Source organism: Diceros bicornis, chromosome 2 (assembly GCF_020826845.1).
Source record: "Diceros bicornis minor isolate mBicDic1 chromosome 2, mDicBic1.mat.cur, whole genome shotgun sequence".
Taxonomy (NCBI): domain Eukaryota; kingdom Metazoa; phylum Chordata; class Mammalia; order Perissodactyla; family Rhinocerotidae; genus Diceros; species Diceros bicornis.
In genome coordinates this window covers 43,927,867-43,951,439 of record NC_080741.1, presented here as the reverse complement: position 1 = coordinate 43,951,439, position 23,573 = coordinate 43,927,867, and the positions used below count along the sequence as shown (strand labels likewise).

Here is a 23,573-nt window from a genome sequence, read left to right as displayed (position 1 = left end):
GGTTATCTATGTAACTCAGTGTTGAAATGAAACCTTTTTTTTGGATTTATGTATGCAATTTACTGAAAGAACTGGAATTCATGTGACTTGCCTGACGTTCCAAGCAAGTTTAATACTAACAACCAACAAAAGTGCAGACAACTTGTGGTTCTACTTTGAATCTTTGAAACACCAAGAGCCCTCTTCTGTCCAGATGCCTTTCATCTATCGTCTGGAGAGTGTGGTTTCTTTTCATGGGCCAAGGGCAAATGAAATCAGGGCATGTTTTGTAATACAATGGCAGAGATATTCAAAGTTGCCTTATTTTCTTTCTGCATAAACGTTAAGATTTTTCTAAGGCAAAAATGGACTGTGCCTGATAAGTTGCTACAAATCTAAATGTCAACATGATTGGGACTGTGCCCCCTGGAAACACCTGCCTTGGCGGCGTTTTTGGACAGATGCTATCAACTGTTTTATCATGAGAGTTAATCTTTTGCACTTTCCTGCGTGTAGACTGGTGATGTACATCGAGAGAGACAGCAGAAAGACCACTCCAGGCAAGGAGCAGCAAAGCGGCAATGAGTACCTGTCCAAATGCCTGGGCCTTCTCATCCGTCACATCGCGCAGGAACTGCCACGAGTCCTGGGTAAATTGGAGTCGCGTCCTCAGGCCCTTCGCTGCTTACCTTTCTGTGACTTGGCTTTTAGGCATCAGCTCTTTTTTATTCTTGCTGGTCTGTTATTGCAGGCGAGTGCAATGACACCTTTTCTTGAATGTGTAGTTTTAAGATTCAAATGTGCCTTATCTGTTTTCTAATTATTTTTCATCAATGACGTGATTGAGGCAATGAGCAGACTAAAGGTAATGTTGAGGTGTTATCTGTGGTAAACTGGCAATTTTGGAAAATAAATACAAGGAAAGCATTTTAATTATTTAAAATTTGACCTACACTATTATTCTGGGTAACTTTTCTCGAGATTTCTCTCTGCCTAAATCTGAAGAAAAAAATTTTCCTTTCAGATTACAGCCGTAAATTTATTTATTGTTAAAAGAATTTAAAAATACATGGGCATTAACATTTAATATTAAAGAATTTTGATATTAAAGTTCACAGTTTGAAAATTTCTTTGGTTTGAAAAATTTAAAATAAATATCTAATAATGATTTGCAAAGGATGCTTATTACTGCTCATCTTTTATTTCATCGTTATTTGCAGAAGTTAAAATAGTTTAAGGAATGCGTACATTTAGTTTAAATTCCATTCCATGCTTTTCCAGCAGATGTAGCTATAAACCAGAAATGTTTAAAATGTTAAATTTGATCCAACTTATTATGGTAAAATATACTTAGAAATTCAGAATATTAAATCAGAGTAATGAAAATATCTTTATGGCTAATTAACAGCACCTATTTGCTCCTTACTAATACTTTGGGAGATTTTTTGCCTGTTAATGACTGAAAATAGAGCACTTCAAAATTTATTTGGGATTGTAAGCTTTTAAAAATCTTCATCCTCAAGGCCACGATCTGGTCAGTTGGCAGTTGAGTTTCTTATTACCAGACTCATCCTGTTTTAGGATGTGATGATAAGATTCAGATGTCTACAATGCAAGTTTTATTTATTATTGGACTTATCATCCAATGAAAAGTTTTAGGAATTGATCTCTTTTTACTTGCATACTATTCTTTTATTAAAAAATTGTGATCTATAGTCTGTTTACTTATAATTTTTTAATAAAACTTTTCTTGTTTACAAAAAGTAATAAGTACTCATGGTTGAAATTTGGAAAGTACAAAAAAAGGAAGAAAAATCATTTCTAAAACCACCACTCTATCATAACCATTTATAAAATTTATTTTAAATTTCTAGATGAGAGATCGAATTTATATCCATTCTGTCCCCAGAGGCCACAACTTTCTGTTAAAATCTCAATATTTGTGAGTAAAATAACACAGCTTCTACCCACTTCTTTTATTTGGAGATTAATTTCCTCAGCAGTCCCATTAGTGTTCAAGCAATGGCTGGTGGTGCCTAAGTATCTGTGGTCTTTAACCTCCATGCATGCCCTGGCATGTGCTTCGCAGGTGACGTTCTTAATGCCTTGGCTAATGTTTCTGGTCGTAAACACCCATCAACAGTTCAAGCGAAGCAGCTGAAGATGTGTCTACCCCTGATGCCTATAGTGCTTCACCTCGTAACTTCCCAGGTACTATGTTTTTTTTTTTTTTTGGTGAGAGAAATCAGCCCTGAGCTAACATCCATGCTAATCCTCCTCTTTTTGCTGAGAAAGACTGGCTCTGAGCTACCATCTATTGCCAATCCTTCTCCTTTTTTCCTTCCCCAAAGCCCCAAAGATAGTTATATGTCATAGTTGCACAGCCTTCTAGTTGCTGTATGTGGGACGCGGCCTCAGCATGGCCGGAGAAGTGGTGCGTCGGTGCGCGCCTGGGATCCGAACCCGGGCTGCCAGTGGCGGAGCACGTGCACTTAACCGCTAAGCCACCAGGCCGGCCCTCCCAGGTACTATCTTAATGGGAAAAAAATAATATAAATGAGACTCCCTTCTTTGTAAACTGGAGCTGAGAAACATCAACTCAGACAAAATATTTTCATTCTTTTTCTTTTCTCGTACATTGCTTTCAGGATTTAATCTATGGAAACTCTCATCACACAGGTATTTCGAACTCAAGTTGTAACAGAAGAGTTTCTTTTCAGTTACGGAACTGTTCTTGTGAGTAACACTGAATTTTTCATGTTCTTAATAAAAATGTGACTGTCTCTACTGTTTGTGGAATTTGGTGTCAGAATGAGGTAATTTTAAAATCCTTGTGGTATTTATTTGTCTCTAGGGAAGTGACCTTTTTATATTTTTATCTGTTGACTGTAATAAAATTTGACATTTGGAGAAAAATACGTTCTCTCCTGATAATGTATTTTGTTCAGAGACATCCCCAACTAGGGTAAATAAGGCCATTGAAAACACTTTCATAGATTTTTGGCATTAAGCTTCTTGAAAAAATTTAAAATAATAAAAGTAGTGAAAATGGAATGCTGGGACTATATTATTATCATTATTTACTTTGGCTCACATTGTCCAGTTATGTGCAGTATCTCTTTTTATGACGATATTTCTCTAAGTTAAACTAAATTTAACTTTTTCTTTAATTTAATTTTGATGAGATGAGTAGCAATGAAAAACAAATCATTGCACTATCTTTCACTTCAGTTTTTGCTCACACACAAAAAAAAGTCCTTTTGTTCAGGTTGTGGCTCATGCATTATGTTATCTTTTCTCCTTGCCTAGAATAGTTACAGTATATATTATTGATAAGATGGGGAGCTATACAGAGGGAGAGCTAAGACATTCCTCACAGCATCTCCAGTCCTACTTTTTTTTTTTTTTTTTTTTTGAGGAAGATCAGCCCTGAGCTAACATCCAATGCAATCTTTTTCCTGAGGAAGACTGGCCCTGGGCTAACATCGTGCCCATCTTCCTCTACTTTATATGTGATGCTGCCACAGCATAGCTTGATAAGCAGGGCGTCAGTGCACGCCGGGGATCCAAACCTGTGAACCCCGGGCTGCTGCAGTGGGGCATGCGCACTTAACCGCTACACCACCGGGCCGGCCCCTCCAGTCCTACTTTGATATTAATAATAAACACTGAACTCAGATTTTCAAAATGCTGTAGAGTTATCTAGTTAAAATGAAGTAAACATCTCAATTTTATTGTTAGTTTGGAATAAAAAATGATTGTCACCTACAGGTGAGAATATAGTTTTCTAGAAGGTTCATCATAGGATGAAGTATCAAGTTTTGAAGTACGAATGTTGAGTGGAGGTCATGACTTTTTGTAAGAAGTGTGTTCAGGCAATACAGTAGGGGTCCTTTTGTACTCAATTTCAAATCGTTATCATCCTGGTGCCTTGAATCTCAAATTCTACAAAGTACATAATTTTGGTTATACATTCATGAATTTGCAAATTATTAAAATTTCATTTATCACCTTCTTTAATTTGCTTTTAAGTACAAAATGGGTATCATTTTAGCATGACTGTAATTCTATATTTATAATTCCATTGCACTCCATAGTGGTACCTGAAAATAGTAATTTTGCCCTTGCAGCCCACCTTAGAATATTTTGGTACAGATTTGTTTGTTTGGGATAGGTATAATTGTTCTCTATTAGTTCTCTTACTTTTTTTTTTTTCCATGTGTAGTACTTTTCTCTGCCTACATTAACACTTTGGGTTTTCTTTGAGTACACGTTGGGTTTTCAAGGAACTTCTCGCCAACATACAAGTCTGTATGGACTTTGAGGAATTACATGTATGTATTTTAGGGAGAACTCATCTGCTCCCTGTAATGCTATGTTCAGAAATGAGGAAGGAGGCCACACTAAGGATCTTCTCACCTTCTCCTGGGAGTGGTATACTCTTTGCGGATTAGGTGGTTTTCTGTAGGGTCTTCCTAATGTAGCCCCTTTTAGGGAATGGAAAATAACTTATCTGGTTCAAAGATAATTACGATATTGAAAACTCTTTAGCAGTTTTTCTTCTTGATAATCTCACTCAAGTAGAGGGAGTTCAGGCAAATAAAATGGAAGAGATCTTTTGGCTCTCTTCAGACTATTTTCCTAGTTTGAATCATGGCCAGTCCCAGAATTCTTTCATTATTTTTCTTACCCCATCTGTTATTTGGCCTTAGCTGTGTGTTCATCTTTCTTATACTCGGTGTTGATGACACTGATGAAATACTAGTAAAGGGAGAGAAGTATTGACTAAAATTAGGGAGTTAGATTTAGTTACCCACGCAGTTCTTATACACGTTATCATGAACTAGCTGCGAGTTGGATGTTACTTCTATGAGTTGATTCATAATCTATCCAGAAGATGCCAGAAATATTCCCAGAATCACAGTGCCGTACTGATGCCACGAGACACAGTCAACTCATCCAATATCCTACAACTCCTTAGAAATTCACAGTGCAGATCAGCACGTTACAGCCTCTTGAGTTTTCTGCTTTAAAATAACTCTTTTTAATTTTGCTTAGGCAAAGGTTTCCTGAACTTGTTTGAGAAGTTTTGTTTGTTTGTTCGTTTTTAGGGGGTGGGGGACTGCAGAGCTATAAATGTTCTGTAGAATAGCTTTGTGAAACTGCCCAGAACACAGTGCATCATTTGTCCTGGTCGCATGAGGGAGCAGTCCGTTCATATGTATATACTTAGTTCTGTGTTTTGAAAGCCTGATTGTTCTATCTGGAATAAATATTATTTTTAGTATTTTTCAAAATCTATCTAGTAGAGCAGCTAATGTTTTATGGCAGGCCTATTGTCCTTTTATATTTTAAAAATATGCCTTAATTTGAGATATTGAAGCTTGGTCCACTTTTAGTAGCTCTATCCAGTAGCAGCAAGCTGCTGCCAAGAACTTCTTGGGCTCCCGCTAACGCAGCTCTCCTGGAGCTGCTGGCCTGCCTTGGGTGGGTGTGGAGATAGCTGTCGGGGTTGGTGTGATCTCTACACGTTAGAAGGGTCCTGAAGGAGCAGGCTGGAGGGGGTGTTGGAATTGTGCTTCCTATTGTCTTCAGTTTTCATACTGGCACCAAGTTTAACATGGTTTGCCTGTTTGATCTATAGACATCTTTTTTTTGGTGGAAAAATACAGGATACTTGTTATATATGGAGGTATGAGTATAGAATTAACTTTTTGTAAACATTTTTTCCCAAGTAAAATGAAGTTTTGGTCCTCTTATATTTTAAAGAGGCTAGTGTTTGGAAACAATTTAGCAAGACACTTTTATTTATTTATTTTTATTTATTTATTTATTTATTTATGTATGTATGTATGTATGTATGTATGTATGTGAGATCAGCCCTGAGCTAACATCTGCCAATCCTCCTCTTTTTTCTGAGGAAGACTGGCCCTGGGCTAACATCCGTGCCCATCTTCCTCCACTTTATATGGGACGCTGCCACAGCATGGATTGCCAAGCAGTGCGTCAGTGCGCGCCCGGGATCCGAACCAGCGAACCCCGGGCCGCTGCAGTGGAGTGCGCGCACTTAACCACTTGCACACCGGGCAGGCCCCGAGACACTTTTAAATCATTATTAAACTTACAGAGGGTCCAGGCAAAAGTGGAATACACAGCTGATAGTTGCTGTTTTCAGTTCTTATTGGCAAAAGCAGTGTGTCGTCATACCTGTTTCCCTTTCCAGTAAAAAAAAAGTATCTAAGGATACTTTTAGCAGTAAAGCATCTGGGGAAATTGCGTGGTGATTACCAGAGTTCTTTTGGGCCTCCATTGAATTGGGCTGGGAAACAGGAAGTAACGACATTAAGGAAATATGTTCGGGAACTTATGATGTGTATTAACCTAATGTTCACTGTCTTTTTTGTGTCCTTTTGAAAATGCTCTCGATTAATGAGCTGAGAAAGAGGACTTTGTTGTGTTTCTAGCCTCATTAGTTTATAAAAGTGCAGCGGTTGTGTGGTGGTTACAGTTTTCTGCAAAAAGGCATCACAATTCAAATTTTCAAATAAAAGAAATGAGAAAATTATCCTGGTAGATTTTCATGCAAGAATATAATTATAGGGCCGGCCCGGTGGCTTAGCGGTTAAGTGTGCGCGCTCCGCTACTGGCGGCCCGGGTTCGGAACCCGGGCGCACACCGACACACTGCTTCTACGGCCATGCTGAGGCCGTGTCCCACATACAGCAACTAGAAGGATGTACAACTATGACGTACAACTATCTACTGAGGGGCTTTGGGGAAGGAAAAAAGGAGGAGGATTGGCAATAGATGTTAGCTCAGAGCCGGTCTTCCTCAGCAAAAAAAAAAAAAAAAAAGAGGAGGATTAGCACGGATGTTAGCTCAGGGCTGATCTCCCTCACACACACACAAAAAGAATATAATTATAATCTTCATCATTAGTAAATCTTTACTCATACTGTGCATTGAGATAATTATTAAAAGACAAGACATAACTTCCTGCCCTCTGCAGATTTTTCTTTTAAGTGAATATTAGTTTGTTGATAGATTTTGACTTTAATTGTGTAAATAAAGCAGAGAGAGTACACTCTTATATTTTTAAAAATATGATACTATGTTCTTATTCTGCCACACAAATGGTCTTATTATGAGTTGTTTTTTCCTTTTTTTATGAACCGTGAATTCATATGCCCCATTTGCTCCAGGAGCTTATTCTCAGCTTCTTTGAAGTACTGAATGATATTGAAGAGCAGTGGCCTGCCCTCGAGGCTCACCTTTCCCTTTTTCCCTTTAGATGGGGCCATTTTCTGCCCCACACTCCTCCACCCAGTGAGCCTAGCTGTGGGGCAGGTGTCCATTCTCTTTGCTCCCATGCTAAAACTGCCACCTTTGAAGCCCGCACCATCAGAAGTTGGCCTGTGTTACCCTCTGTGCTGTGGTCATCTACAGATTTCTGGGTCAACACCCCTCATTCCTCTAAATCTTTTAACATTGGGCTCACTGTCAATCTGTCCATGCTGCTCCTGTCATCATTCTTGGAGAATCAGATATCCCTATGGAGGATCCTTCCAACACCTCAGCCCCTCAGCTCCTTGACCACCTCTCTCCCCATGAGCTCGTCTCTTTCCCTCCCTCAGCTGCCTACACCCCTGACCTTATTATCAGCATCACATTGTCTGGCTACCACCCCTAATTTTCAGCTGGCTTCCTCTGCTCCTCATCTCCAGCAGCCCTTTGATTCCTCTGAGACTTAAATTGGTTTTGTCATTTTCCACTCACCATCCCATCCTCCCATGGCCTGATGACTTCACTTTTCTCTTTACTCAGCTTAGAGTCCCTGGTCCAGCCCCTATCACTGCGTCGCATACACCCATAATTCCCTTTCCTGTCTCTTCCTCCATTGTCCTCCTCTGGCAAACCCTAACCCTGGTTCAATTAAATTCTCCACCTACCCCACCCCTGCTTTGAATGGCTAAATATGGCTAGAGAAAAACACATTGAAAATAACTGGTCTCATTTTAAATTCATGACTGCTTATCTCAAGTGAGCCCTCTCTGTAGACTGGTACATCTAATTCATTTTCCTAATTTATATACCTTCACGCTCACCTAGATGACTATTCATACATTCCCTTTTCTCCTTGAATCTCTAATGCCTCCTACCCTGTCCTCACTCTCACCTGATTAATTCCTATTACACTGAGAATGAAGATGAAGAAATATATCAAAAGACATTAAAATTGGTAAATCAATGAAATATTCAGTAGGGATTTTTTTAAAAAATTAAAACAGCGGAAGTATAAGGAAGAAAATAAGTTAAAAGAAGTCCATAATTTTGCCATCTAGATAACCTTTTTTGACATTAAAAAAGAAAAATATTTAATACATGTCTATGGTGAGAAAATTCCAACAGTGCAGAAAAGCACACAATGAAAAGTGAAGGCACACCTCCCATGTCAGCGTTCCTGCTCCCCACGGGGAGCCTCTGCTAGTGGCTTCCTGAGATTTCTTCCTCGAAAACTTTTGTTCTGTATGTGTGTATTCACTATATATTCTTTAAAAAAATTTGCAGGAAAGATCATAGTATAAATACCATATTGTGCCTTCTTTCTTTACTTAGTAATCCACAGACGTTTAAGTAGATTTATTTAAGTCAAAAGACATCTTTCTCTGAACTTTTGTATTCAGCATCAAATCTGTATTTATTCAGCAAAAGTTAACATGCCCCCTTTGGGAATTTTGTGAAATTATTTCAATCACATTGTCATGAAAGCCTTACGTTGCCTCTTTTTATTATTTATTACATTATTTCTTTTTTAGTCTTTTTTGTTTGTTTAGTCATAGACTGAAAAAAAGAATTCAAGGTGCCCTGTTTTACAATTCACTTTTCAAAGAGCGTGTATCTAAGATTTTCTTTTATTTTAAAGGCAATGTGATTTTATTTAAATTATAAAATACATGCTTACTTAAGAAAATGTAGGAAATTATAGTGAGATTTGAAGAAAAAATTACCCATAACTCCACTATTCTCAGAGACACCCATTGTTAACATATTGTTGTTTACTTATAGTTTTCAATTCATATATATGCATTTGTGTGTAGAAAAACTATATATGTATAACATGTATATGACATACTGGTACGTATGGTTGAGACTATGCTGTATTAATATAGGTTTGTATTCTGTTTCTTTTTTCCACTTCACATTGTATCATAAGTACTTTCCCATATCTTTAAAAATTTCTTTTTTTTCCACATTTTAATGGCTACATACTGTCCTATTTGTATGAACTGTATACAGTTTGATATCATGTCTGTAAAGTTCCAAAATGCCCAAATAAACAATAGACTGTTTAGGGACACATGTATATGTGGTAAAACTATTAAAAAATGCCAAGGAAATGATACTAGTTATCTCTGGAGGAATGATAGGCAGGTGGGATGGGGGAAGCTCATGCAAGGAATTGGGAATGTCTTAGTTCTTACTCAGATGGTGGATTTAAGGGTTTTCTTTATTCTTTATAACATAAAATCTATACATATGTTCTTTTGTGTATTTTATATATAGTCTTTTATATTTGCCAAAAATTTTAGGAAAAACCATTGGACCACAGTAGACCCATTTTCCGCTCCAAGCTAATTGCTTAATTATTTTTTTATTGCAGGGTCATCTTATATTTTATTTGCTATTTAATATCATATACGAAATAATATATATGCATTATTTTGTGAGCTAGGGGCCAGAACTCAGGTGCAGTGTCTCCGTACATCACTAACACGAGCGCTCTGCCCCTTATAGCCATGGCACTGATTGTTTCATTCAGATCGTGTTCACGGGGCACCCCCTCTGTCTGGAGCATTTGGCTCAGAACTGGGAAGCTCGCCCAGGATGCTCATAGCTGAGCTGCTCAGGCCTGCCTCAAAAGCAGTATTGGCGGTCATTCTACAAGAAGGCATGGGCATGGTGTGTGGGGGCACAGATAAGGGAGTTGGGGTTGGGGTAGGAAGTATCTAGGAGGGACTAAGAACAGTGGTGAAATTTGAAGACCAGCCTTAAACTGGTGAGGACTATTTCACCTGATTAGGTGCCGTCCTCACTAACTTCCAAGGCAGTGAGTGAGTGAGTGAGTGAGTGAGTGTGGCATATTGGAAATGGTTATGTAACAATTGGATTATCCTCACTTTTGTATGTTGATCTTTCTGTGCTTATATTACTATTGAATTTATTCCAACATTAAATCTCATTGATAGTGATTTGTGTCTTTAAAAGTGATTATAGTTTATAATACATATACTATTTCATATGAGCATATTTTAAAACTATGATTATAGTATTCATAATATGTTTATAGTATTTAATGCCTTCCATGAGTTATTTCATTAAGAACAATAGGTGCAGTTTTGGGCAAAATGTTATCTATATTTTATTTCAGAGTTATTTTGAAATCTCCATTTATTAACATTTTTATTTTTTACAGAGTCATATTAAATCGATAGACTCAGGAGAAACTAACATAGATGGAGCCATAGGTGAGTAGACCATGGGACATTTTATATCTTTGTTTGAGGTTCTTTGATGTTGTGATTTTGAACATATAAATAAACACCTATAGTAATTAACTGTATTCCTAGGACCAATGGCATCGGAAGAATTTATCAAGATCACATTGTCGGCTTTTGAAGCAATAATACAGTATCCTGTTTTATTGAAAGACTATTGCTCTACGGTCAGTCCTGGTAGTTTTTGAAGAAGATACCTTTTTGTTTACTTGTTAATTCTGTATATAAAGAGACTTAGTTCACATGTACTTGGCTCATGTATGTTCCTCACATGAGATAACCATTCAGAAAAGCTGCCACGTAGGGCCGGCCCCGTGGCTTAGCGGTTAAGTGCGCGCGCTCCGCTACTGGCGGCCCGGGTTCGGATCCCGGGCGCGCACCGACGCACCGCTTCTCCGGCCATGCTGAGGCCGTGTCCCACATACAGCAACTAGAAGGATGTGCAACTATGACATGCAACTATCTACTGGGGCTTTGGGGGGAAAATAAAAAAAAAAAAAAGAAAAGCTGCCACCTTGATAGGATGAACATAGGAAATCCCCTCCTTCCTTGTTGACTTTTTGGGATTTTTCTTTGCTCATTGTTCTCTTTCCCTTCTGGTCCACACCTTACCCCCAGCTTGCTCCTTCTTACTTCTTGCCTGATTATTTGTTGTAACCAATAGCACAGACTCTTAGAGCAGAGTTTCTCAACCTTAGCATTGTGGGCATTTGGGGATGGACAGTTCCTTGTTGTGGGGGTTGTCTTGGGCATTGTAGGATGTTTAGCAGCATCCCTGGCCTCTACCCACTAGATGTGGGTAGCACCCACTCCTTCCCCACTCAGTTGTGACAACCAAAAAGGTCTCTACACATTGCCAGCTGTCTTCTGGGCAGCGAAATTGCCCCCATTTCAGAACCTCTGCCTTGGAGTGATCCTTACAAGAGCTGAGTGAGACTTTGAGGAGGGAGGAAAGGCTTTGTGACTATGTTCTGATCAGCAGAAAGCTCTCAAGAAAAGGAGCCAGGTAAGACGAGAACCATAACAGTCCTTTTCATATTCTCTCTCATGGTTCTAGAGGTTGACTGAGCTCAGCAAGGCAGTTCTCCCTCAGGGTCTTTCAAGTGGTTCCAGTCTTGTGGTGCCTGGACTGGAATCATGTGAACGCTCAGTCACTCACTTGTCTGCCTCCAGCTGGGACTCCTTCGGCTTCTCTCTCCATCTCTATTTGGTCTCTCCAGCAGAGTGACTTCAGGGTGGCCTGACTGCCTACCTGGCAGCTCAGGACTCTAAAGACATGTCTCAGGAGAGAGCAGGTAATTATTTTTTGAAGGTAGGAAATTTCTACCAACTCTTGATGGCTGTTTTCTTTCCTTTCTTTCTTTTTTCTTTTTTTGCTCTTCTTGTTTTATTGTAAAATATAAAATACAGAAAAGTGCATTAAAATGTGTGTAGTTTAACAAATAGTAAAGCAAGAGCTCGAGAAATCACCACTCAGTTAAAAATAAATAGAACATCACCACAGCCTCGAAGTCCCCTCAACTCTTTCCTTCCTGGAGAGAAGACCACTAACTTGACTTTCAGGATAGTAATCATTCTCGTGCATTCCTTTGTAGGCCTACATATGCATTCCTAAGTAATATAGATTGGTTTTGCCTGCTTTTGCACTTTGTGCAATATGACATGTATTCATTTGTGACTTGCTTTTGTTACTCAGTGTTTATAAGACATCCATGTTGTTACGTATCTTTATGCTTTAAATTTTCATCAGTGTATAGTATACCATCGTAAAAATCTGAGTATGTGGGGCTGACCCGGTGGCATCGTGGTTAAGTTCGTGTGCTGTGCTTTGGTGGCCTGGGGTGCGCAGGTTTGGATCCCAGGCGTGGACCTACGCACCGCTCATCAAGCCATGCTGTGGCGGCATCCCATATACAAAAGAGAGGAAGATGGGCACAGCTGTCAGCTCAGGGCTAAGAGGAAGACTAGCAATGGATGTTAGCTCAGAGCTGAGCTAAGTTAGAGAAATACTCTGTAATTTCAGTCTGTTGAAATTTATTGACTTGCGTCATTAGCCCGTTATAAGATTATTTTTTTGTAGCTGTTCTGTATGCATTTGAAAGGAATATGCATTTTGCAGCTCTTAGATGTAGTATTCAATAGATGTCTGTTAGGTCAACTTTCTTTGTCATCTGCTTCAAATCTTTCCTATCCTTACTAACTTTTGTGTGGTTTTTCTATAAATTACTGAGAGAGGTGTGTATACAGTCAGCCCTCCGTATCTGCGGGTTCCATATCCACAAATTCAACCAACCACTGATCAAAAGGCCTACGATGATTGCGTCTGTAGTGAACATGTACACACTTTTTTTCTTGTTACTCTTCCCTGAACAATACAGTATAACAATAATTTACATAGCATTTACATTGTATTAGGTATTATAAGTAATCTAGAGATGATTTAAAGTATACAGGAGGATGTGTAAGTTATATGCAAATACTATGCCATTTTATATGTGGAACTTGCGCATCTGTGGACTTTGGTATTTACGGTGGGAGGAGGAGGTGCTCCTGGAACAATCCCCCATGGATACCAAGGGACGACTAAATCTCCCTTAAGGCTATTATGAATTTGTTTATTTTTTCTTGTGTAGTTCTGTCAGTTTTTGTTCTATATATTTTGAGGCCATGTTATTAGGTGCATGCAAATTAAAAATTATGTCATTTTACAAAATTGACCTTTCTTATCATTGTAAAGTGGCCTTTGTTTCTAGTGACACTTTTTGCCTTATGGTCTTTTTTGTCCCATTTTAATTTAATCACACATGCTTTCTATTGCTTAATATTTGCCCGATATATCTTCTTTCCTTTTTTTCCTTCCAACAGCTCTCGATCCTTATATTTTAGATCTATGTCATGTAAATATCATATAGTATTTAAAAAAATCTAATTTGACCAATATTTAACTTTCCACTGGAGCATTTACTCCATTTACATTTACTGTAATTGTTAGTATATTTGGATTCATTCTACCATCTTCTTTCAAACTTTGTTATACATATTTTGCTTCCCACCTCCACTTTCTTTTTTCTATAAAATAAATTTTTTTTGCATTAATTTTTTTCTCTATGTGAGGTTGGTATTTAGATACTCTCTCTCTATTTTTTTAATGCTTACCCTAAAATTTACTTACTTACTTATTAAAAGCTGAACTTAAAAAGAAACGATCTTATATAGATCTTAACCAACTTAACTCCATTTAGTCTTGTCACGGTATATATGTTATTTTTGCCTGATATTTTAAAGTTTGTCTTGTTTCTTTTTTTAACTCTTTTATTATTGAATAACAAAATAATACTCCTTATTATTACTGCTATAATATAATGTTCATTATCTTTGCCCACATATTTACTACTTTTTTTGTTTTTCTTTCTTTCTTAGTTCTCACTTCTTCCATCTGACTTCACTTATTTCTGACTAAAGTACAAACTTCACAGTTTTCCTTAGCTTGAGTGTGCTGGTGGCAAACTCTTTGATTAAAGTCGTCGTTTCTTGCGGGAGATTTTTGCTGAGTGTTAAACTCTAGATTGGCAGTTACTTTTGTTATTATTTAGTACTGTAAAGATATTGTTTCATTATCTTATGTTCTGAATTGTTGCTATTGAGAGGTTAGTTGATAGTCTGTTTTACCTGTGAAGATAATTTGTTTCTTTGTCCCATATCCCCTTTTAAGACTGTTTTTGAGGGGGAAAGGGGAAGGTCTTTGGTTTTCTCTAGACTTACTATGTTGTAACTAAATGTGAACTTCTTTTTATTTATTCAGCTTAGGATTTTCTGTGTGTCTTAAATCTGTGGATTGTCCTTCTTCATCATTTCTGGAAAGTTCCTAGCCATCATCTCTGCTTATTCTCTCTTTCCTTTCCTTCAGCAACTCAGATCACATGTACATTAAACTTTCTCACTGTATTTTTTATACTTACTATCTTTCTGTATATTCCATCTTTTTCTCTCTCAGTGCTATATTCTGGATAATTGTTTGGTCTATTTCTGTCTTCTATATCCACTCTAGTGCCAAATATAGCCATTGAGTTTTTAATTTTGGTTATTTTTTATATATTGAAGTTCTATTATCACTAGAAATTCTGCTTGTCTGTTTTTTTGAATCTACTGTATTGCTTTTTAAATTTTATGTTCCCTATAGATATCTTCCAGTTTGTGATTTATTTATTCACGTTTGTTAGATATAGTTGTTTTACACTATATATGATAATTCCAAAACCAGAAGACTGTGGTATCATGTGATGTGGTGTCTGTTATATCTTATTCATGCCCAGCTCATCTTGTTTTCTTGGAAGAGACCTCATTAACATTTATTGCTGGTTGGTTGTTGTCCTTGAAATCTGTTTGTGGGCATTCCTGAAGCCTAGTGTGGATGTTCCCTCCTCCTAGAGGCTTCCTGTTTGTTTTGGGGCACTGCCAGTCAGGGCTACCTCAGACCAAGGTCATTTGTATGCAGCGTGCATATGCCTGAGGCTATAGGTCTGCAATCATAATTTCCCTGGGCACCCTTCTCAGCAGTTTCCAGGAGTGTGAATGCGTGTGGAGGGGTTGGTGATTGGATCTGGGTTTCCCTTACTCTGAGAGTGTAGACCCTCTCCTCAGTGCCTAGCTCAGTGTAGGAGACTCACAGGACTCCATATACTGGGAAGACCTCGACTCAGACCTCTGTTTCTTTGGCCCCAGAGGCTCCCAGTGGAGCCTTGTGTTTGTGTTATTGGTAAATGAATCAGGGTACAATCAGTTCCATGCTCATATGTTCTACTCAACTCTCTAGTCAAGGCTTTCATTCAGAAATTGGTCTGAGAGTTCCCCCACTGGCTTTTTAGATCTTAAATATTTTTAAGGTTTTGTTTTTTTATATTTTATGTGGCATTTTTCATTGTTTTCCGTGAGAGAGTTAATCCAGATAACCATACCCACCAATGCCAGAAACCTCGTTTGTTATGGTCACTTTCTTAGTAGTGATTTCTCAGTCTACCACTGAGATATTACTTGCTTGAGTGTTGCCTATTGATTCTTTTCCCTAGTGAACAATAGCCCCATGGCTAATTTGTTAAGATTCAGCATTTACAAATAGCTATACTTACATTTAAATAGTTAATTAGTTTATTTTCATTGAAACTGCAGACTGTATTGTGATAGAAAAGGTATCATTGCAACTTACGGGCTTTATAAAAAATATGTTTTAGTGCTGTAACTCATGGGAAATCCTCTAATTACCTCTTCTTAAGCGTGGCTGGAATACACGAAATTGAACATCCAGGACCCCAAGGAGGATAACATTGTTCGAAATGTTAGCACAACCTATGTCCAAGGCTACTGATCAATACTTTATTATATGGAAGTAGCTAAATGCATTTAATTCTTGCTGAGTGCAAGTGCTTACCTCAGATTTTTCCCAGAGTTTTGACCATTTGGAGCCTCAGAGTTGGAAATCGTCAGTGTGGCCTACGGAGCACTCAGAAATATCACAATGATTTGGTTTATACAGAGAGTTTGGTCCCATTCATGTTGATTTCAAAAAAAAAAAAAAAAAAATGTTTTTAATAGCAAAGGGGAAGATAAAGGTGGTTTCTTTATTAGAAATTTCTGGCAATAATATACATAATTTGCCTAAAATATATTTCTATTTCTTTAATGTAAAAAATAAGCTAAGTAGGGGCTGGCCCGGTGGTACAAGCAGTTAAGTGCATGCACTCCGCTTCGGCAGCCTGGGGTTCGCAGGTTCGGATCCTGGGTGTGCACCAACGCACCGCTTGTCAAGCCATGCTGTGGCGGCGTCCCATATAAAGTAGAGGAAGATGGGCATGGATGTTAGCTCAGGGCCAATCTTCCTCAGCAAAAAAAGAGGAGGATTGGCATTGGATGTTAGCTCAGCGCTGATCTTCCTCACAAAAAAAAAAAAAGCTAAACCATAATACCTTTTTTCATGAAAAGCCTGTCCTTTTGTAAGTTTTTAAACTAAAAGCTGGAGGCTAATAAATATTGAGTAATTTAACTTTAATTAAACCAAATTTTTGAGTTAATGCTAAGACTTGGTGAGGATTAGAGCAAATAGAACTCTCAGAAACTGCTAGTGGGAGTGTAGATTGGTACGACTGCTTTGGAAAACTGTTTGGCAATAGCTACTGAAGCTGAACGTATGTATATACCATGTCTCAGCAGTTTCACCTCTAAATACACATTTAGTAGAAATGTGAACATATGTTCACCAAAATACATATACAAGGATGCTCATAGCCCCAAACTAGAAACTATCCAAATGCCCGTCAATAGTCTTATGGACATAAATTATGGCTTAGTTGTATGGAATACTATGCAGCAAAGAAAATGAATGATCTACAGTTAGGCTTAACATGTGTGTGTAAATGGATAAATCTCACAAAGTTAATACTGAGGCAAAGATAGCAAATACAAAATATCATGATCCATTTGCATAAAGTTTTAAAAACAGAACTAATCTATTACAAGTCTGGATAGTGGTCACTCTTGGGGCAGGTATGACTGGAAGAGGCTACAAGGAGGCTTTGTAATGTGCTCGTAATGTATTTTTTTGATCTGGGTGCTAGTTACATGAGCGTGTTCATATTGTGAAAGTTATACCTAGGATTGACACACCTTTGTGTATGTATTTTGTATTTAATTAAAATGTTTATGTTAAGTATGAAAATATTTTTTCATAAATAAGAAGGAATGTTTAGCACTTGGTACATGTAAGCCTTTCTTTTATTTGTGAAGTTAATGAATATGAATTAGTATATCTATCTCTCTATCTATCAGTCATGAAAAACTTGTATTCTGTATTAGTTTCCTATAGCTGCTGTAACAAATTACCAGAAATTTAGTGGCTTAAAACAACACAAATTTATTATCTTACAGTTTTGCAGGTCAGAAGTGTACAAAGTGGGTCTTTGAGGCTAAAATCAGGATGTCACTATACCTGTGTTCCTTTGGAGGCTTAAGGGAAAAATCTGTTTCTTTGCCTTTCTAGCTTCTAGGGGCCGCCCTTTCCATCTTCAAAGCTTCAACATAGCATCATCAATCTCTTTCTCTGACCTTTGCTGTTGTTGTCACATATCTTTCTGTGGCTCTGACCTTCCTGTCTCCCTTTTATAAGGACCCTTGTTATTACATTGGGCCCACCTGTATAATCTGGGATAAACACCTCATCTCAAGATCCTTAACTTATTCACATCTGCAAAGTCCCTTTTGCCGTATAAGGTCACAAATCAGTGTGTTCCAGGGATCAGGCTGTGGACGTCTTTCTGTCTACCATCATTCTGTCTGCCACAGATTCCTATTTTTATCAATGGCTTCATCACTAGAGTTATGTTGGTGCACCAATTATACCAGATTTGGCCAGCGTAAACCCTTTCACATTGGCTCTGTGTCCTTGTGACATATCCCATCATTGTTTTAGTACTTCTTCACTTTCTGGCATAACAAGATATTCTTGCCTCAGTTTGTAACTTCCCTGTCCAGCCCTGGAATCAGTCATTTTTCTGAGGAGCCCTAGTACCCTTTTGTCGGAAGTGGTGTTAGAGACCATGATCAGGCACTAGGTGTGCTCCTCTCTCCTGGTTGTCTTAGGTTCTAGGCTCTTCTAAGAAATAGAGCTAGGAAATATATACGTGTATATACACATATGGTACACTCATATGCATACTTACGTATACCTGCATGTACATACAATGTACATATTTTGAAATCATGAGTTCACACTGATATTTCAAATCCAATCTATCCCCACGTGGTTCTTTCTGGCCTTCCCCTGTTCCATATTTGCAGGTCCCTTCTTCCTTTGTAAAAATTCTGGCTTCCAACTTCAGCACATTTTCTCATTTGCTTAATCCTATAATACATCTGAAATTGTTGCAGAATTACTTCGCCCAAACCAATACAAAAACAAACCTAATGAAATCAGGATTTGTTTGCAGAATTCGCCCTTCACCTTTGCCTCCCAGATGTCCCCCAAGCAAGACTGAGGAGGTATCGTCAATACTGTGTTCATAAGGCACATGTATTAGTCCTCCTCCTCCCCTTTTAGTGTGGTTGTAATCGTCATTTGAAGTACAATTGATTTGTTTCAGATTGCTTTCAATTTTAGGTTTCCTTTTTCCCCTTTCTATCCTTTTTGATTTTAATTTTTTGAATATGTAGAACGTTAACATGCTTGCAAAAGTCAAAGCTATAGAAAAAAGATGTATTCAGAGCATTGTCACTCCCGTCCCCTGGATATATATCGCTTCCACTCCATCACCACTCCATCATACCCTCCCTACTCTTATAGATAACCAACTTCATTGGTTTCTGCTTTATCTTCTAATGTTTCTTTTTCTGAAGAGAATATGTTTTCTTGTTTCTCTTTCTTTCTTATACAAAAGGTAACATACTATATTTTCTCTTTTCACTTTGCTTTTTCATTTAATAATGAATACTGAAAATTACTTGATATCAGTTCTTAGAGATCTTCTTTATTCTTTATTAGAGCAGTATAGTACTCCATTGTGTGTATATACCATAGGGTATTCAATTAATCTCCTATGTTTGGACATTTAGGTAGTTTCTAATATTTTGCAATTACAAACAATAGATAACCTTGTGCATATGCAATTTCCTATTGTTGGAGGTATTTCTTCATGGCAAATTCCTAGAAGGGTGATTGTGGGATCAAAGGGCAAATGCATAAGTAGTTTTGTTAGATCCTGCTGGGGTCCTTTACATAAGGGTCTACCATTTCGCATACCTACCAGCAGTATATGAGAGTGCCTGTTTCTCCGCAAAATTTTGAAATTTTGCCAATCCCATGTGGCCTTTGGAATTCCCTAACTTTTAGGTATTTAATATTGTAAAAGGAAGATTTAAACAATGTTGTGTCTAGTTTTCTTAGTTGTTCTCCTCAGAAGGGGTGTTCTGAATGACCTGCTCTGCCATTAGTGGAGGTAGAACTCATGCCCTGGGCATGTTTATTCTTTATGTCTGACATTACCTATGCGGAGAAAAGGGACCTGGCAGTTGGGATGAGCATGTTAATTATTGTGCTGTCAGATATACCAGATTTTTTAAGGTCTACTGAAGTGAGCGAAGTGATGACTAGTTTTCAAATGTAGAGTAAGAATTTTAGTTGGATGCTTAGAATAGTAAACTTCAGTTTTGAAATGATTTACTTTCATCAGTAAAATTGAAAAAAGAAGAGTATAAAACATACTTTAATCTTAAATGATTAAATTTTAGAAATGCACTTTTCAATAGGTTATCAGATTGTTGCTTTTTCCTTTGTGAAAAGAAGAAAATTTGAGTATGGTCACATGGTTACTTATAGTTTAACACTGTTGAACTTCAGTATCTTATGTTCAGCATTTCCTAAAATGGAAAATAAGTTTGTTAAATTATAAACAAAGCATCATGTTGGGCATCAGTGGGTTTGTTTAAGAACAAATGAAGTGAGATTTAGCAGTGCAAGTGTTATTTACATTTTTCAATGCATTTGTGATTGTTTAGCTTAAATGTCCCAGAACTATCTTTAGTATCTAAGTCACAGGCATTCATTTCTTTTAGGAAATGCCTTTGAGGATCATTAGCAGTAACTAATATGCATACATACACACCTTTTTTAAAATGGGGTCCTGGGTTTTGAGCAAAGAAAGAAAAGATTCCCTAGATTTGGGAATCTGCATTTTCAAAAAGAGTTCACTATGTCTCTGTTTTTGGGACATGTCCTTAAGTGACCTTTAGCACAGCTGAATGTCTTTAGTTAAGAAAGCAATACCACTAGCATTGAATATTAATATTTCTTGGATTGCTCCATGTAGGTGTATTATCTCTACAACTAAAATAAATAATGAATGATGGAATTTTACGATAGAAGTCATTAGTGCATGGGAGCTTGATTAAAGTTTTTTTTTTTAATAATTTTATTTATTTATTTATTTATCCCCCAAAGCCCTAGTAGATAGTTGTATGTCATAGCTGCACATCCTGCTAGTTGCCACATGTGGGATGCGGCCCCAGCATGGCCGGAGAAGCGGCGCATCGGGGCGCACCTGGGATCCGAACCCGGGCCGCCAGCAGCAGAGCGCACGTACTTAACCGCTAAGCCACAGGTCCGACCCTGATTAAAGTTTCCATGGTGTTTATTTTAATGGTGTCTATGTTGTTTATAAATTCTGTAGAAGATTCTAGAATGGGAAAGCACTGATGAACAAATCAACTAACTCCACAGCAGCAAGAGAGTACTCACTGTCTCTTGTCTCGGATGATTCAGTCTCTTCTTTTTAACAAGGAGACCTAGTTCCAATGAGGAAAGCCATGCCAGTTTGAAAGTTTGGAACATTTTTTTTGTCACACACTGTGTCAGATTTTTGTCATCATGATTTCCTCACTGTGACTTGGAAGTGATTTCGTAAAGAAGGTTTTTAGGTTTTTGTCCTCTTCCCTTCTTCTTTATTGTTATGCTACATTGTTGCTATTTGGCATTGGTTGTCGTTGAAGCATATTATTTTATTTTATTTTTTTTTTGATGAGGAAGGTAGCCCTGAGCTAACATCTGTTGCCAATCCTACTCTTTTTGCTGTGGAAGATTAGCCCTGGGCTAACATCTGTGCCCATCTTCCTCTACTTTTTATATGTGGGATGCCTGCCACAGCATGGCTTGATAAACGGTGTGTAGGTCCACATCCGGGATCCGAACTCGTGAACCCTGGGCTGCCAAATTGGAGTGTGCAAGCTTAACCACTACGCCACCAGGCTGGCCCTGAAGTGTATTATTTTAATGTGACTTCTCCAAATGCAGATTGAGGTTCATCATGAGTCAGATTATACTCCCCAAATATTATTTTTAAATCAAGAAATATTTTGCAACGTAATTAATCTATAAGTGCAGTAGTAACTCAATCTCTGTGTTGGTGTGATACAGGGTTTGAAATTCCTCAGGTCCTAAGGGAACTTTGCCACAATTTTAGATATAAATCAATGAGTGTTCAAGGAAGAAAATAAAAAATGAATACGATTTAAAAGTATGTTTGGAAGAGAGAATCCCCCATCTCTGGGAGGAGGTATGGGTCTCGGAATATGTGGAAGGGAACCTCTCTTTGCGTGTAGGTGCTCCTCTCCTCAGAATATGTTATGGTGGAAGAGAGAGAAAAGCTGTCACCTTGAAACATCTTCCTGGCCTTTATATAACCATCGGGCCATAGATGGGTCTGTATTGGGCTCCCATTTCTTCTGTAGGTAGGGATCTAGGAGTGGACTACAAACCTGGATGGACAGAGGGGATGGGGGTGGCAGGGTAACTAAAATGTGTCTGCAAAGAAAAGGAGCAGGCATTGGGTAGTGGGGGAGGTAAGAAAAGAGGAAAGGCAGGAACAAAGAGGGGGCCTAGAGGACAAAAAGTTTGGCAGCAGGGCAGGAGCCCAGAGCTTGTGGAGGAAGAAGATTAGTGAAAAAAGTCAAAGTTGCAGATGATTACAAGACAGTTAAAAACAGGATGTTTAATACTGAATTTTAAATTGTTGGTTGTTGGGGCTGGCTCGTAGCATAGTGTTTAAGTTTGTGCGCTCTGCTTTGGCAACAGCCTGGGATTCGCCGGTTCGGATCCTGGGGGCAGACCTACTCACTGCTTATCAAGCCGTGCTGAGGCGGCTTCCCACGTAGAGTAACTAGAAGGATGTACAATTATGACATACAGCTATCTACTGGGACTTTGGGGAGGAAAAAGGAAAAAAGGAGGAAGATTGGCAATAGACATTAGCTCAGGGCCAATCTTCTTCTTCAAAAAAAGTTCTCATTAAAAAAGTATATATATATATATTAAAAAAATAAAAAAATAAATTGTTGGTTGTTGCTGTTATAAAATCTGCATCACTCCAAACCGTCAGTAAAATCTGGTATACAGACCAAGATCTTGTGAAACTTTTCAATTCAGTCCTTAAGAGGGGACTGTGTTCTATGTCCATGTTGGTATGGTACAGTGGGAAAGGTAGAAATTAATGAAGACCACCCACCCAAGTGAGAACAAACAGAGGCTATTTATTCAGAGCTTGCTATAGTAAGGGAGTCAGCACCATCACTTGGATTTGGCAGAGACTCAAAGGCAGGCAGAAGAGAGGAAAAACTTTAGGGTGGAAAAAAGGGAAGGCTTCAGGGATGCCCTGATTGGAGGCTGTGGGCATGGCAGTGGGGAGAGGGGGTGCTGGAGGCGTTCTAACTAGAAGCAAGGCATCCTATGTGACTGGTTTAGGGGAGCATATTTGGCTTTCTCTGGTTGGTCTTGAGTTGGAGGGGGCAGGGTACAAAAAATAGTGAAGCCGGCAGTCATGGAGCATGTCCTAGGCATTCTGCATGGGCTGCTGCAGACGCTGTGATTTGGCTTCTCTGGCTGCTTCCTGCAGAGGTTGTGGGTCAGAGTTCTATTGTCACATATAGTTTGACCACTGTTGATTTGTATATTCAGTATCTCAGAAGTAAACAGCAGGGGAAGGTGAAAAGCAAATAAAATACTAGAGTAAGTGAGGTAAAAATTCAGAGTTGGCAATGAACCGTAGGAAAGTAAATAAGGCCTTGTGCATTCCCTGAAATCTTGGAGAGAACGCTAGATTTCTTATAAGCATGCAGGGCTGAGAGTTTTATTTAAACCTCACAGTTTGGGGTGACCTCAGTTGACAACTAGGTACAAAAGCAAATTAGGTTTTGTACTGAAGAAATTGGTAGAATAAATTTTTTAGATGTCAAAACTTTTTTTACATCTTAATATTAATTGGGTAAATTAGTATGAATAGAGTTATAGCAGTGATACAAAAAGTAGCCTCAAAAAATCTTTTAAGTATTTGATTTACTCAACATTCATCACTCATATATTCACAGTAAGTACCTTTTGTAAACCACCTCTTTAAACACAGCACTGAGAATACGCTAGTGAGCTAGAATCAGGCCCTGCTCTGAACAGGTTCAGTAGGGGTAGGAGGAAGAGAACAATATGAAAAGCAAAGATTGAACCGTAGT

The 23,573-nt window shown here is 38.2% G+C and overlaps 1 protein-coding gene across 5 annotated transcripts in view; it reads left to right on the top strand.

The window, feature by feature from the left end:
- The window catches only part of ULK4 (unc-51 like kinase 4), a 530,581-nt gene that overhangs the window by 171,158 nt on the left and 335,850 nt on the right, over window positions 1–23,573 (top strand). For all 5 annotated transcript variants that reach the window (XM_058555650.1, XM_058555625.1, XM_058555632.1 and 2 more), the window contains exons 23-27: window positions 496–629; window positions 2,069–2,190; window positions 2,659–2,715; window positions 10,454–10,505; window positions 10,608–10,702. In XM_058555650.1, the coding sequence (XP_058411633.1) occupies window positions 496–629; window positions 2,069–2,190; window positions 2,659–2,715; window positions 10,454–10,505; window positions 10,608–10,702 (460 nt within the window). The remainder of the gene's footprint in view (window positions 1–495; window positions 630–2,068; window positions 2,191–2,658; window positions 2,716–10,453; window positions 10,506–10,607; window positions 10,703–23,573) is intronic.